Here is a 15,971-nt window from a genome sequence, read left to right as displayed (position 1 = left end):
TCACCTGTCAATCAAGTTAGCCATGCCCTTATATGGGCAAAACTAGTGAGTTTAATATCTTGAAAAATAACAAGTTACACCCCTGCACAGTGTGTGCCGATAGAGAAATTAGTTACTCAGACCTAAACTGTTTTTTGAACCAGGCTGTAAACATGTTTATTAATGCTGCAAAGATCGTCTTCTTTGAATGGGTGTGTATGTGGTTTCTGCAGCAGCCTCCAGTGGACACTCAATGAACTGCAGTTTTTAGCACTTCTGCATGGGCTTCATATTTTAAGACCTGAGATTGCCAATTGGTCCAAGTTCATATTGGTCATATAAGTAACAGCGAGGAAGTCACTTTGTTTTGCTGAGTACATGAGCTGTAAACCTGCATTTATCATTTCTGTTGTGAAAAATCATTCAAAGTGAGATCAAAGAAGTTAAACAGTGAATTTGTTGTGCATTACTGATACAGCTGTAGTATGGATGTGCGTGTTTGGTCAACTGAGCAATCATGTTGTCAATAATAGAAGTGCTTCAGGCTTTTATGTAGTGGGCTGTAGGATCACAACCTGGACGCTCCCTGGACAGTGATGCCCTTTAGCTTAATATATTCAGTATAGCAGCAAAACACAAGAGATGCCACTTTAAAACTGCTGTTAACTATATGTACTATACTATAGGTCTCAAAATATGAAGCCCATGCAGAAGTTTTATAAACTGCAGTTCATCGAGCGTCCACTTGAGGCTGGCTGCAGAAACACCAGAAACCAAATACACAGCCATTCTAAAAAGACGATCTTTGCAGCAATAATAAACATGTTTACAGCCTGGTTCAAAAAACGGCTTCAGTCTACGTTGCTAATTTCACTATCACCACACACTGTACGGGGGGTGAATTTTTTTCTAAGAGCTTTGCCCAAATAAGGACATGACTGACTTGACTGACAGATGGGAACACATAGCTGTTGGCTAGGAGGCTCAAACCCCGCCTCTTTACGTCACACTCTTTTGGATGAGTTCAGCATTTCCAATATGGCTGCCGTCGACGATTGGCTTCAGAACAGCGCTCAGGAACAGATGGGTGACATCACAGATACTACGTCCATTATTTATACAGTCTATGGTGATGAATCTTGTGAACCTGTCCTTGTGAAATCTGGTCTTAAAGTTCAGTCAACTTCACTTTTGAACCAGTTTCCAGTGACTTGAAATAGTGGCCATGTTCCTTTTTTCCAATGTCTATTCTCTGTTTTAGGTGCATTGTATTTGCTCATGGGTGCTATCATTCAATAACGCTCATCAGTTGCACAAAACAAGTTTTTAGATTTGCATTACATTCAAACCTGCTCATTGCTTTTTCTTCAGGCAATCACACTGCTCGGCATCCGCTCCCAGAAACACCAAAATAGGAAAGCCATGTCATCTGTCAAATTATGCTCCCGGTAAATCTGACTGGGGATGTAATCTCCAATTTTCTTCTCACGTCTCAGTTTTCTATTTCAATTTAATCATGTCATGGTTATTCAAGATGATAGATTGTGATGAATCTGAAATTTTTATTGTATGAACATAAAAAAACATCCCCAATAAATCTCTACCCTGATGCTGCTCAGTATGAGAAACCATAAAAACAAACCAGGTGTAAATCAGAGGGAAGTCAAGCAAATGTGCCCTGCAAGCAAATATAGAGGACAAAAGTGAAGATGCTGTGTCCGTTCCTCACTAACAAATTCAAACTGGGCTGGTTTCCACGTGGCTCATCAGCCATTCAGACATCCACCCGCACTTTCACTATCTCTCTGTGCACTCAGGTTTGATGGGGAGTAGCTAATGTGCTGGGCTTTGGCTTTACGCTATGATTCATCCTGGCAGTGCGCCCACATCCCAAGAGGGTCTTACCATTTGTTTGCACTGACACACGCCTCGGACACCGTGACCTATTGCTGTTTGATTTCATATCTTACGTAACCCGTTCTGTGGAGTGGGCTCACTCAGGACACGTGGCCAACAACAAATATTGAAGTATCCACAATGACACCTACTGCTGTAGAGGGGAAAGTCAAACAAACTGCAGGCAAACATTTGGAAGAGGATTGGATCATTACAATAAACAAAATATTTATATTAGAGAGTCACATCATCTGTTGTCTTTTCATCATCCAACAGTGAAAAAAACAACATTTTTTTCTGATTTATTATGAGCTGCTGAAACAGTTAGGTGGATAAATACAATATCAGTTGAAGGTTACAGCTTTATTGCCTGTTTGTGAGTATTACAAATTATAAATTGAAAAACTTTTAAGCAATAACATTTCAAATTAATTTAAAATTTATTTTAATATAGTGTGAGGTTTTTTTAAATTAAGATTAAAATATTTAAATAAAATTAAGATATGTTTAATATCTTGAAAGCCATGAATTTATTTTAAAATGATACAAAAATTAAAAAAAATATATTTATGATAAATAAATCTTGGAATAACCAAAATACTAAAATAAAAAAAATGGTTAAAATATATCTAAAATATCTTGAAAGAATTCATGTATTTTGTAAAAAAAAAAGAAAACTTGAATTAAAATAATCTTTAAAAATATCTTACATGACAAAAATGTCTTGGAATTTTTTTTTTTTTTAAATATCTGAAAAATCTTGAAGTGTTCTAAAATAATATAAAAATGTTGAAATGTTATTGTTTTCTTGCAGTAGCTTCTTGACAAAAATATTGAATTAAATAATCTTTAAAATTATCTTACATTACAACAATGTCTTTGAAAAATATCTTAGAATGTAAAAAAAAATAAAAAATCTTAAAGTTTATTTAAGCAATTACAACAAACAATAACATTTCAACATTTGTATATGATTTAATTCTTGAAAAACATCTTTAAATAAAATAATCTTTAAAAATATCTTACATGACAAAAATGTCTTGGATTTTTTTTTTTTTTTAATATCTAAAAAATCTTGAAGTGTTTTAAATAATATAAAATGTTGAAATGTTATTGTTTTCTTGCAGTAGCTTACTTCTTAAAAAAATATTGAATTAAATAATCTTTAAAATGATCTTACATTACAACAATGTCTTTGAAAAATATCTTAATGTAAAAAAAGTTAAAAATCTTAAAGTTTACTTGCGCAATTACAACAAACAATCATTCAACATTTGTATATGATTTAATTCTTGAAAAACATCTTTAAATAAAATAATCTTTAAAAATAAAAATATCTTACATGACAAAAATGTCTTGGAAAAAATATTTAAAAAAAAGTAAAAATAATCAAAAATCTTCAAGTGTGCTAAAATAATATAACAATATTAAAATGTTATTGATGTTTTGGAATAGCATGATTATTTTTTTTATAATACCTTGATTTATGAAAAAATCTTGAAATACTGTGTAAATGTTTACAATGTGAAAATATCTTAAACTCAATAGAAAGTACTTCAAAAAAATCTCTTGAATAAATTGTTAAATATCTTGTTAGAATGATAAAGATCTCTACAGAAACAATCTGACCTCGGTCCCTCAGAGCGAGAATGAACTTGTCCTGTTAGACCGCCAAAATGGAAACAACATACAGAAAGAGGGCGCTTATACATTAGTGATGATGCATGGCCAGCTTCAGCTGAACTGTCACTTGCTCCACCGCCGCTAAATGATCCGCAGACCATGCATCATGGTTACTGGCTGATTTTCTGCCCATGCGTGTCTGCCTGTGACCCCCATTACCTAAAGGACAATGAGCTGCAAGAGGAATGAAGGTGTCCTGTCTTAGATAAATGTTGCACCTGATTCAGCAGCGTGTGTGAGAGCCAAACAACACAGGCTGACAGCAATCTGGAGCTGAGAGTGTTTACCCGATAACCACGCAGATTTATTCTTACTAAACAAATGAATATGCACGTTATTTGTGACTGAGTGTTTATGTATTTAGGGGATGATGCTGCTGCAAGAACAAATCTTTGGATGACTTATAATGAGACAGAGATAAAAACATGTAATCCTTCTATATTCTTCATCTGAGAGTTCATTAGGAACATGCCGCTTTCAGCCAATTAGTGTCCCAGCATGTTGTGATGATGATAACACATTCAATTATAAGCTCATTAGCATAAACATGAAAGGTTTTTGACACTGTATTAGCAGTAACTTAGACATGGCTGATGCAGAAGGACACAGAAACCATTATTGTAAAGATTTGAGTGATTTATTTCTCTGCAGCTCTCCAAAGATCAAGGACAAAATCTACAATATGTGACTTGCCCCCACTCTTAACCTACGCGACGTCTATCTTCACACATCAGCGCACCTGTGGCCATAAAAAGCTTCTCATTAAATGGATAAAATGAGACAGCGGAACCTCTTCACCTCTTGAAACCTGCATGACCAACAACCGAGCCCACTTTTCTCCACGCTCAACATCAATTTCTTTAAGCGCAGGCTTTGCATTAAGCTGCGCTCTTGTTCATCTCAATCGCTCTCCTCCACAAAGCAATCTATGGGTGAAACAGAGCGCTCTGCTTGTGTTAGACCTCGAAACCTGCGGTGGATTATAACGCCACGAGGGCTAAAAGAAGGAGACGGATGGAAGGTGACCGAGGGGGGTCTAAAGCTCTGCCTCAATGTCACCTTTTGCTCTGAACACGAAGGCTATCATTGATTGTTTCTGAGATAAAACAGGAGTGCAAGAAGCAAAGAGAGAGAGACGGAGAGAGGGAGAGATGAAAGGGGAGATCTGAGTAGAGGGAGGATATAGAAAACAGCAAATCATTTGAAATTGCTCCTAGATTCATCATTTTGTCTGCCGTCTTTCTCTCAAGAGCAATCTTTGGATGAAATATTGTCCTCGTGCAGCTCAGGCCTTTGGCTGTCGTCTCAAGACAACTGTGTTACGGCTTATTTCATACGTGCCTTGTGAGTTAAAGGTGACATATCATGCAAAATCGACTTTTTAATGGTTCGCTACCTGAAATATGTGTCCCTGGCATGTCTACAAACCCCCCAAAAAGGAAAAAAATCCATTCTGCCCCTGTTTTGATTTCTACACCTTTCTGTAAATGTGTGTGAAACGAGTCGTTTCAGACTTCCATGTTTTTGTTACGTCACAACAATATCCGGTCTGTCACAGAGTCAGAGCTCGGAGCTTGTTCAGCCCATAGACTGTATAAAATACAACTCAACTTCTCCTCCGTTTTTCATTCCCTGCACACATGAGTGCTAACAAGGAGCTTAGGAGGGAGGCATGGTAGTTGTAGGCTGTCTTAATTAACACAAAGGTCGGTTTTACTCCCCACGTCTGCAGATTTGAAGATCTAGTGGATGATTTTTATTTTTCATGGAAAAGTGCTAGCGCTAGTTAGCATAGCCACATAGCTACATGTTTGTAGCTGTAGCTGTGTACCAAGACACACGTCAACATACTGCCAAATAAAACAACAAGAAACACAGAATCTGTGATCAATCCTTCAGAAAGGTCCTGCTGCCTTTCTGGCAGAGGTCGGTTTTACTCCCCACGTCTGCAGATTTGAAGATCTAGTGGATAATTTAAATTTTTCATGGAAAAGTGCTAGAGCTAGTTAGCATAGCAACATAGCTACATGTTCATAGCTGTGTACCAAGACACACGTCGACATACTGACAAACAAAACAACAAGAAACACTAAATCTATGACCAATCCTTCATAAAGGTCCTGCTGCAGGCGCCTCTCCGTCAGGATCAGATTCTGGATCAGATTCAGAGGGTTGAAGTAACGTGGGTCTGTGAACAGCAGTGTATATTCAGCCAACATGTAAACATTAGATCAACGTGCTGGAGAGCCAAGGGGATATCCACTTCCTGAGGGGGCGTGGTCAGAGAGAAAACCGACCGTTCTGAGCAGGGCTGAAGAAGAGGGTTCTTCAGACATACCAAAATCTGATTTGTGTTTTTTTGAGCATAAACTTTAAAGACATGTTTTGGGGACCAATATATATTGATGAAAAAAGCGTGACATGTCACCTTTAATGAAAGTGTGGAGGAAACAAATTGACTGTAATATCATCAATTAGTGTTTGAAGTGAAGTTTTACAGAAAGCTGTGACTAGAAATCTTTTAACAGGCCGGCTGCTAAATGTTCTTTCATCCTTATTGTGTCTTTCTTCTCGGATATCATCCTGATGAGAAACTGTACTTTTTTATCTCTGCTCTTCACATCTCTACTCTCTGACCCGCCTCACATCGCATCTGTGACTTTCAGTGACAGCACACAAAGTCCATTAAACCTGCGCTAACGACAAAAGCCCGGAGGATGGCCTCCAGGTCCCCATCTGCCAGGACAATCCCATCTCACCTTTTCATCCGGACAGAGCGATTGCTTCGGAGAGACAGTGAAGCCGTTCGGGACCCTCTATTAGATCTGTCACCCCCCTTTTTTTTCTCTCCCGGCTTTTTTGCTTTCCAAGCTTTTGTCTCCACTCTGCAATCAACATGTCCACCAGCAATCGAATCATGATAGATGGCTGCGGAGTGACAGGGTGAAGAGATGTAAACCTGTCAGAGTGAAGAGGACAAGAAGTGGACAGTGTGGTTACTTTGGAGTGGACGGACTGTCAGTGTGGAGACGAGGAGGTTTTAGAGGAGGAGGGAGGATCAGAAATATCGGATTTCTCAAGGAAGAAATGAAGTGATTTCAAGGAGAGGGACTGGACATGTAAATGAGAGAAGAATCACATCGTGTGCCTCGAACTTTGGACTTGACACATTTGAAAGGTGCCGTTAAAACACGCACGCCATGTTCAGAGGATGTCATCCTCAAAGTGGGTCATTTTCTACTGTATCCACTGTGCTACTCTTTTAATGTGACATAAAACCATAAAAAAATACACCTAGGAAAAAAAAGAGAGACTTTCAGTGTGCCTTCTCTCAAAAACCTTGCATTAGTGGAGAATTCTCATGATTAGGGATGGGAATTGCTGAGTGACTTGGGATACGTTATGATACTCGGCCCACTACAACGATAAAATCAGGATACTGCAAGACTCTGCATCCACCATCTTTCCTCTCGTCTCAGCCGGTCTTAGATCTGCAACAGCTTGTCCTGTTTTTTGTTTTAAGAGCGTATTGCTAGCTACTTTTCACCACTGTCTGACATCTTGCTGCCAATTAGCCGCTGTCAACTTCTGAAAATATAGATTTTCAGCTCCCTCGCCTAAACCCAAATACCTCCTCCCCATCCTGACTGTATATATTTGACATTTCTTTTATATTATTACTGTATTTATATTGTCTTTTATACATATTTTCTACCTGTTTTGATTGTATTTGTATTTATCTCATGCACCTTTAGGAGCAACCAAGTCAAGCTTTATTTATAAAGCACATTTAAAACAACCTCAGTTGACCAAAGTGCTGTACAGTTACTAAAATACAATATAATCATGCACAAATATAGTAGAGTATAGAATAGTAAGAGCTCAATTTAGGAAATAAAAAGAGTAAAAGTAAAAAAGCCAACGATTCTTGCTTAGCTGGGACTGAACGCCATGGAGAAAAGATGGGTTTTCAGTAGCGTTTTAAAGTGCACAAGCTCAGCTTTGGGGCCGCCACTGAGAAAGCTCTGCCCCCAAAGTAGCGCCTCTAATTTCATTGTACACCTGACAATGACAAATAAAGGCTATTCTATTCTACTCTACCAAGCAGCAACCTCTGGTCTGAAAATATGAAGCGCATGCTGAAGTGTTAAAAACAGCAGTTCATCGAAATCAGGATGGAGCTTTGACAACTGTCAATAAAGTTTTCTGAAAACTCCCACACAAGGGGAAATTGAAGTCAAAGAATATGACATGGTACAGAAACATCAAGACCAATTGTTACTTTTCTGACATGACAGCAATAATTAAAAATGTAGAAGCTTCTTAAAAGTAGAACTTGTGGTTGAGCTGTTGTATTGGGTTGCATTATATTGCTCTGGTGGTCTGGTGGTTTATGTGTAATACAGTTTCAGATTCAGTATCATCGCCTCCTCTTATTTTATTTTATTTATTAGTTTATTTGACAGGGGCCATGCAAAACAAAAACTGTCAAGCCAGAGTTAGCTATAAGCTAATTTTCATCAGTGGTCCCTGGGCAGGAAGATGTTAACAAATGTACAATACAAACGAAAAAAAAAAAAAAAAAACATACTAGCATTTAAAACAATACATAGACTACTCAACACAGTCCATCACTAATAACAACACATTTAAAATTACATTTCATTGTCTCTAATTTGATGCATTCAGATGATCACATGATTGTTTTTCCTTGAGCCATAATTTCAGTTTACTTTTAAAAACACTGAGGTCTCTCTTAAAGCTAGGGTTGGTAGTCTCGGTAAACCAGCATGAATTTGAATGTAGCTTTTCCTCATGACTCCGTCTAACCCCTCCCCTCCTCCCTTGGAGCTCCTCCAAAACGACGCCCCCCCCCCGAGCTCACATGCACGAGCGCCGCTGATTCTCGACCATATGATCGTGACTGATTCAAAACCGGTCCTCACCAAAACATTCTCATAGTGAAAGTTAAAAACACAAACAAACATGGCTGCTGTTAGTACTCACAACTATCATGCTAGCATTATCCAGTTGTACCGATGACACGATATCAGGAGAAAAGTTATAACACATATATAATACTGTAACAGCTCTACTGTTTGTTAAACGTGTTCAGTGTAGATGTTCTTAATTCCTACAGTGTTGACGGTCAGTGAAGGCATCAGGAGAGGTGTAGAGTGTGCGAGTGGGAGAGAGGAGAGACAAGAGGAGAAGTTCTTCATTCATTCAAACATTGATTGTTGCTTTGTTTGTTGGCGTGATCACGGCCGACAGTGACCGGTTATTAAAACTCAACGTGTTCACGAATCGTCTCGTCATCACTACAGCGGACGGACGCTACAATAAATATATATTTTCTGTAGGACTTAATGAACGTCATTAATTCTTCTGCTTGTTGGTGAGAGCTTTTTAGACTCTGATCCGGACTACAGTCCTGAGCAAAGCACCTCATCAGGTCAGAGGGGACAGGCCCGAGGACGAGCGAGAGGGGCAGTAAATAGAGTCAGGGGAAGTAGAGGCAGGAGACGGGGATTCGGAGGAGTGCACGACGGGGAAATGTACGCGCAGGAGGAGGGCAGAACGGCTGGACGGGATTTGATTGGTTTAAAATTTGGGGAGCCAAAAAACGGTGATTGGTTGGTGTTTTCCCAGGTTTACTCCGGCTGTGGATAGCAGCTTTTTTCCACTCTTTTTTAGGAACACATCATGTATTGATTACCATCAGGACATAAAGATCATTTTAACCAGTATGACAAAAAGTGTATCTAAATCTGATTACCAACCCCAGCTTTAAAAACATGTATAACAAATGTTGCCTCAGCTGTAATAAGTCTAATATGTAGCCTCCTTTGAGATTGCCTTAATTTGATTTTTGTCCCTGAGGACACCGCACACATCGATGATGAGGCAACAAATGATTTAAATGTTACCATCCCTGAGTTTAATTAATCCGTTAGCAATGGGTGATGGAAAGTAATTAAAGCAACGCTGCTGTAGTTGTGTGATTTGGCGGATGAGATTGCAGGGTAATGCTTTATTTGACCGAGGATGTTGGATCAGGGAGGAGTGAACGTGTGTGCAAAACACAACACCAAAACAAACCAAAATCTGCTCCACTGTTGCTACAAAACTGCAGAAAGGTGAACACATTTTCAGACTAGTTCCAGCTTGATGTAATTAGATCTTAACTCAGACAAGACTTCTTGACTCCAAGTTCACCCTGACTGAGTTATTTCTGAGAGCAACACTCACTTTTAATTCAAAGCAAACACCTGTGATGCGTTCAGGGTGCCAACACTATGCTTGACTCTTCCCAGGTGGACACAGATGGTGAAGTTAATGTAATATCCTGAGTAACAGGGAAAGTTAATGACAACCTCTCTTTCTGTTTCTCTCCTCTGTTCCAGATCGTCCACCAGCTCCCGTCAATGTGTCCGTCATGCACCTGCGCGCAGACTCCGCTACAGTATCCTGGGAGGTTCCAGAGGGAGATATAATCATTGGCTTCTCCGTCTCACAACAGGTAAATCCTAAACCTCCATTCTTATTCACAGGGACTGAGGGAGTTGTTGGGACATGGTTTCAAAAGCCATTTCAAGACGAGCCGACGCTCCAAAGCGTGACTTGAATGAACCACGATGTTTCATGATTGATCTTTAGTGAAACTCAACTGCATCACATTGAGACTCTAAACTGTTATACAAATTTCAATCATATGGCTTAAAGACAATCAATCAATCAATCATTATTTATAAAGCGCCAAATCACAACAGACGTTATCTCAAGACTCTTTACAAACAGAGCAGGTCTAGACCGTACTCTGTGTTCTATTATTAACAAAGACCCAACATCAAGACAGGATAAGATCCAGTCCCATCTTACAGACAGGACTCAGTCTGATCTCATCTTAATCCACCATGAACAGAGCACTTTGCAGCATTTAGCAAGTTACAGTGGCAAGGACAAACTTCCTTTAACAGGCAGAAACCTCCAGCAGGACCAGACTCATGTTAGAAACACATCTGTCTGAAGTTAGTTTCTGACTCAGCTGGTGAAAGCCAAAGGAATCTTAACTTGCAGTGCAGAGCAGAGCGCCTGATTCTGTAAAGTGCACTTCTTACTGTTCAAAGGTGGAGTATAGGCTTTGCACTTCTACTTCATAGGACAGGAGCATAGGAGAGATGTAAGAAGACAAAACAAATTACAAAAATCCTGCACACTTTCCAACAATGCAAAAAATATTTATTGGCAACATTTTGATCCTGGACCTTCATCAGAACCAAAACTGTTAGCCTGATGAAGATCTAATAATGAAATGTTGCCAATAAATATTCAAAACGTCTTTGCCGGGAAAGTTCTGACCGTGCCTGTGATAATCTAGTCCACATCTGATGAGTTTTGGGATAGTAGTTCTGAATCACGACTTGGGCTAATGTCATCAAGAGCTGTAACAAGCAGTAAAATCTCCCTTTTTGGCATTACCTTAAGTAGAATAAAGTTTTCATAAACCTGGAACTGTGTGGTGAAAGGTCCCAAGACTCTCTGGGTTAATCTAGTTGAGATCTGTCAAGTGTAAGTGTGGTTTTGGATCAAGACCTGGACTAATGTGGTTTAGATGTGTGAAAAAGCAGTGAAATTGCCCTTTTTTGCATTTCAAATGCAGCATGAATGTTTAAATAGGTTGAAAAAGACACAATTAAGGCTTACCTAATATGACAAACACTCTCTGAGAACAGTAAGAGGTGCAAAAGATGGAGAATCAGATGCTCTGCACCCTAAATCAAGATTCCTTCAACTTTCCCCTCAACAGCTGAATCAAAAGCTGCAAATCTTTGCTGTAAAAAATATAAAATATGAAGGCTGTTGTGGCAAGGCATGGTTATCTGAAAGGAAAGTTTTGGTGTACTGGTGCTTCAGGTGGTCATTAAAGAGGGCCGCCATAAGTTTTATAACCAACCAGATGTCGCTGTGTTTGCCGAGTTTGAAGGTTCAATGCATCAAATCTTTTTCGGCATGCACTAAAATAAAGCCTCAAAGCTTCATAAGGCTTCATCTGCTCATCACTAAGAAACAAAATAATCCAAACAACACTGCTACATCATTAGAAATAGGGAAACTCACATGAAAGGAGGGGTCCAGAGCCAACTGTCAAAACTGACACAAGGAGCAAACAGTAGCTTTAAATACTTCCTGGTTAAACTGATTATTACAAGCAGGGGTCAAATTTAAGAGACTTCTTTAGCTGTGAGAAATGAGTCATGACAATCTTTCCTTTAAGGAGTGAAAACAAACACAAACTCTTTAAAGTCTTCAAGCTGTGATTCATTTTACTGTGGCTGGTTAGAAAGAAAAAACAAAGAGGAAAACATTCACGCCTCCCCCCTCTTAAAGTCCCACTTGGTACAGTCCACATGCATCACCAGGTAAGACATAGGGTGCATCTCAAAGCTCTAAACGTCCATCCTCGCGTCTCTTCCTCGCATCTCTTCCTCGCGTCTTAGTCCCGCCCACCAGAGATGCGAGGAAATGAAACCAGAGGAGAGAGGAGAGAGGATATTTGTATTTAGAGAAATGAGAAGTCCTCTCCTCCGGAGCGTCACGTGAAGCGACGTCGGTTTGTGATGACGGCTTTAACAGCTGTTTGTGTCTACACATGTTCACTGTGATAACTCTGATAAATATAAACAGTGACAGAGCTCTGTCTCTGTGTTTACCTGTTTAACACACACCTGCACATGAAGAGAATCAGCTCTCTGTTTATTCTGTCCTGAAGCATCACGGATCGATTCACCGGTAAAATGCCTCATTATTAAATTATTTATTACTTCAAGGGAAAATATAAACCATGCACCTCTTTTCAAACCCCGTGCTCATTAATGATCAGCCTCATATGAAACTTTATTAACCTGACAGGAAATATAACAAGTGTTTTTACTAACGGGCAAACTTTACTGTCAGACTTCCCTTCATGAAGAAAATGAGAACAAATGGGGAAGCTAACAGGAGGAATAACTGATCATTGATATATATTCTATCAATGATGTTAGACTCTATTACTCTATTTCATTAGACAGTGAATCTGACAAAAACAATCAGATATAACATCCATCCTCTGTAATGTTGAATTTATGATTTTGCGATCAGTATATTGTTTTTAAAACTCACATCAAACACTTTTTAATCTCAGCTCATCACACACAGACTGTTTAGAAACCGACGGATGTTTATGATCTGTTTCAGGGCACCCTTAGTGACTGTTTTAAGGTCCGTCTTTTCTCTGTTATTAAACTCAGCTGATGTTAAGTTCCGGTTAAGTCCGAGCCGCTGCAGCGTCAAATCGGTGAGTGATATCCGATAAGGGGGCGTGTCTGTCAGAGAAAAGACTTCCGCAAAGTCTGCTGTCGTGTTTCCTCGATTGTCCCTCCTCGGATCAGTCTCCTCGCTCCTCGCTCCTCTCTCCTCCAGCAGCGTTTAGAGCTTTGGGACGCAAGTTAAAATGGCGCGTTGGTAAGTACTTCCGGTTCGGCCGAGGAGCGAGGAGACTGCAGTTTAGAGCTTTGAGATGCACCCATAGGGCATTGGGAGCACCATCCTCAACCAGGAAGTGACCGTACATGAAGTGAATGATCACGTACTTAAAAAAAAGTTCTTGTTTTATAAGTTATAAATGTAGGAGAGTTTCACCTGGTGAGTCAAAGATGATGGAAACAGGTCAGCTGAATGAAAAAAAGAAACCACATCAGTTTTATTTTTGGCCAAAGCCATTTGTGGTTTGGCAGCGAGTCTCCAGAATGACCCATTAAATTTCTGTTGGCTCACCATCCGGCCAGTCATCAGGATGATGAAGAAGTGCGCCTGGGATACGTTTTCTACTACTTAACTGTACTTCACCTTTGAACGCACCGGGATAAAACATATAGTTCAGACACTGAGAATAAAATGTTGTCAGTGACAGAAGTACTTACAGTACATTTTGAGTTCTCAGCAAATACCACACCACGTACATTGAGTTAGTCCAGAGCTCTGAGTTAGAGGCAGGGCTGCACGATACAGGGAGGAATATGTGATAACATCAACACAAATTCAAGAGTGCACGTCAGCTGTTAATCACAGTTTCTATCTTTACCTGCTGGTTGTCATGTTTGACACAATTCCCTGTGATTGCAACACATCCCTCCATCCATCCATATCATATTCAGGGTCACAGGCGGGCTGGAGCCAATCCCAGCTGTCATAGGGTGAGAGGCAGGTCCATCACAGGGCTGACACACTTCCACACCTACGGGCAGTTCAGAGTCACCAATTAACCTAACAAGTAGGTGTTTGGTCTGTTGAAGGAAGCCGGAAAGAACTGACGCATCCACAGGAAGAACTATTGACAACTGCCTCATACAATCAGACTTCAATCAATCAGACTTTATTTGAAAAGGACTTTTTATAAAACAAAACATCCAAAATAATAGTAGTAATAATAAAATAGACTAAATTTAAAAAGACAATAAAGGCCTCAAACCCATCCCACAATGCATATACAAAGTTAAGAACATGATAAAAAAACAGAAGTTGTAGATGAGAGGAGGAAACCCTTTCATGATATCTTAAAGAGGAAACACTGGAGGTAAAATAAGATGTTAAAATTAAAGAAGGGAAATAAAACTCACCAGAACAAAATAAACAAATAAGATAATAAAACTCTAAAAGATTAAACCAGTGAAATAAACTAAGATGCTACACTACAAGTAAATACAGCAAAGTAAAACGGAATCAAATATTTAAATGCTGAGAGGTAATCCAAAAATTAATAATAAAATAAATAGTGAGATAATTCACAATAAATTAATAAATAATACAAATTGAAAATAAAGTGAATAAATACTATATATGTATCTATAATAATTTAAATTAAGACAGTAGAAGACTTTTAAAATAGACTCAAATTCACAACTTGATAACAAGTAAATGAGGTAAGATAGAATAAGACTCAGTTATAAGTGAGACTAAAAAGGTAGATCTTGAGTTTGCTTTTAAAAATGTTGATACAAACCCACCTCAAAGAAAATGAACTCTCCCTTGAAGCTGAGAGTAGCTGATAGCTAGCTTTAGCATCATCTGACAGCATCAAAAAGGAGTGACAGCATTAAAAAGCCATTCAAAGGAACCCTGCATAATAAGACCTGTTGACCTTGATAACATTAACATTGTTATAAGAAAGAAAGGTACTTTATTAATCCCCAGGGGGGAAATTCAATTGTTTCACTCGTGCTATTTTTGGACATGCTACACATACAGTTTTTTTGGTATACATAACATGCTTAGGAAGAGATGTCAGAGTGAGGATACTGCCATCAACCAGCGCACCCCGAGCAGTTGGGGGTTCGGTGCCTTGCTCAAAGGCACCTCGGCAGTGCCCAGGCAAGTGAACCAGCACCTCTCCAGCCACCAGTCCACTTGCCAAACTTTGTACATACTGGGACTCGAACCGGCGACCCTTCAGTTCCCAAGCCAAGTCTCTATGGACTGAGCTACTGCCGCCCCATATGCTTTATGCTTTACATGACTGTAAAGAAACATAATAGATTTCTACATTTTATGAAAATTTTAATTAAAAATGTACTTGTAGGTCACCACTGTTACTTTACTGTTACAACAGGTGTTAGCTCTGCTATGGTCGACGTCCATTGAGCCTTTTCAGTTTACTGCAGCGTGAAGGCAGAGGACAGGCTCCACTCTTACCTCCTCACCTCTCCGATTTTTTAATTACGATCCACATAGAGTAACTTCTTCATTATTGTCCTCTTCACTCAAACTGCGCTCACGTTAATATTAAGAAGGGTCAACATACGAAACTCACACAGGGACAGCTTTGGGGAGACGAACGGAGCAACCATAGGAGAGTTGAATGTCACAGTGGCAGCCTGGGAGTGAATTTACTTTTCTAATTTCTCAAAATGTAGAAATCTTTTGATGCTTTTTGTGTACATATAGAATCAATCAATCTTTATTTATGTAGCACCAAATCACAACAAACGTGATCTCAAGACGCTTTCCAAACAGAGCAGGTCTAGACCGTACTCTATGTTCTATTATTAACACAGACCCAACATCAAGACAGGATAAGATCCAGTCCCATCTTACAGACAGGACTCAGTCTGATCTCATCTTAATCCACCATTAGCAGAGCACTTTGCAGCATTTAGCAAGTTACAGTGACAAGGACAAACTTCCTTTAACAGGCAGAAACCTCCAGCAGGACCAGACTCATGTAAGACAGCTATCAGCTGAGATCGTGTTGGGGTTGCAAAGAGGGATAGAGGAGATGAAAAAAGAGAGAGAGAGATGATAGTGGAGAAGAAGATAACAATGTTAATCTAATCAGGTCAATATGTCTTATTGTGAGAGGTTCCCATTTCCAT

At 39.2% G+C, this 15,971-nt stretch overlaps 1 protein-coding gene and 1 long non-coding RNA gene across 2 annotated transcripts in view; one reads left to right on the top strand and one right to left on the bottom strand.

Moving 5' to 3' along the window:
• The window catches only part of LOC117823762, a 50,764-nt gene extending 44,250 nt beyond the window's left edge, over window positions 1–6,514 (bottom strand). The window contains exon 1 of the long non-coding RNA XR_004633489.1: window positions 6,318–6,514. This is a non-coding gene — a long non-coding RNA (uncharacterized LOC117823762). The remainder of the gene's footprint in view (window positions 1–6,317) is intronic.
• Window positions 1–15,971, top strand: part of fndc4a (fibronectin type III domain containing 4a) — a 57,541-nt gene that overhangs the window by 5,966 nt on the left and 35,604 nt on the right. The window contains exon 2 of the mRNA XM_034698989.1: window positions 9,966–10,081. Within this exon, the coding sequence (XP_034554880.1) occupies window positions 9,966–10,081 (116 nt within the window). The remainder of the gene's footprint in view (window positions 1–9,965; window positions 10,082–15,971) is intronic.

This window comes from Notolabrus celidotus, chromosome 13 (assembly GCF_009762535.1).
Source record: "Notolabrus celidotus isolate fNotCel1 chromosome 13, fNotCel1.pri, whole genome shotgun sequence".
Taxonomy (NCBI): domain Eukaryota; kingdom Metazoa; phylum Chordata; class Actinopteri; order Labriformes; family Labridae; genus Notolabrus; species Notolabrus celidotus.
This window is presented reverse-complemented; position numbering and strand designations above follow the sequence as displayed.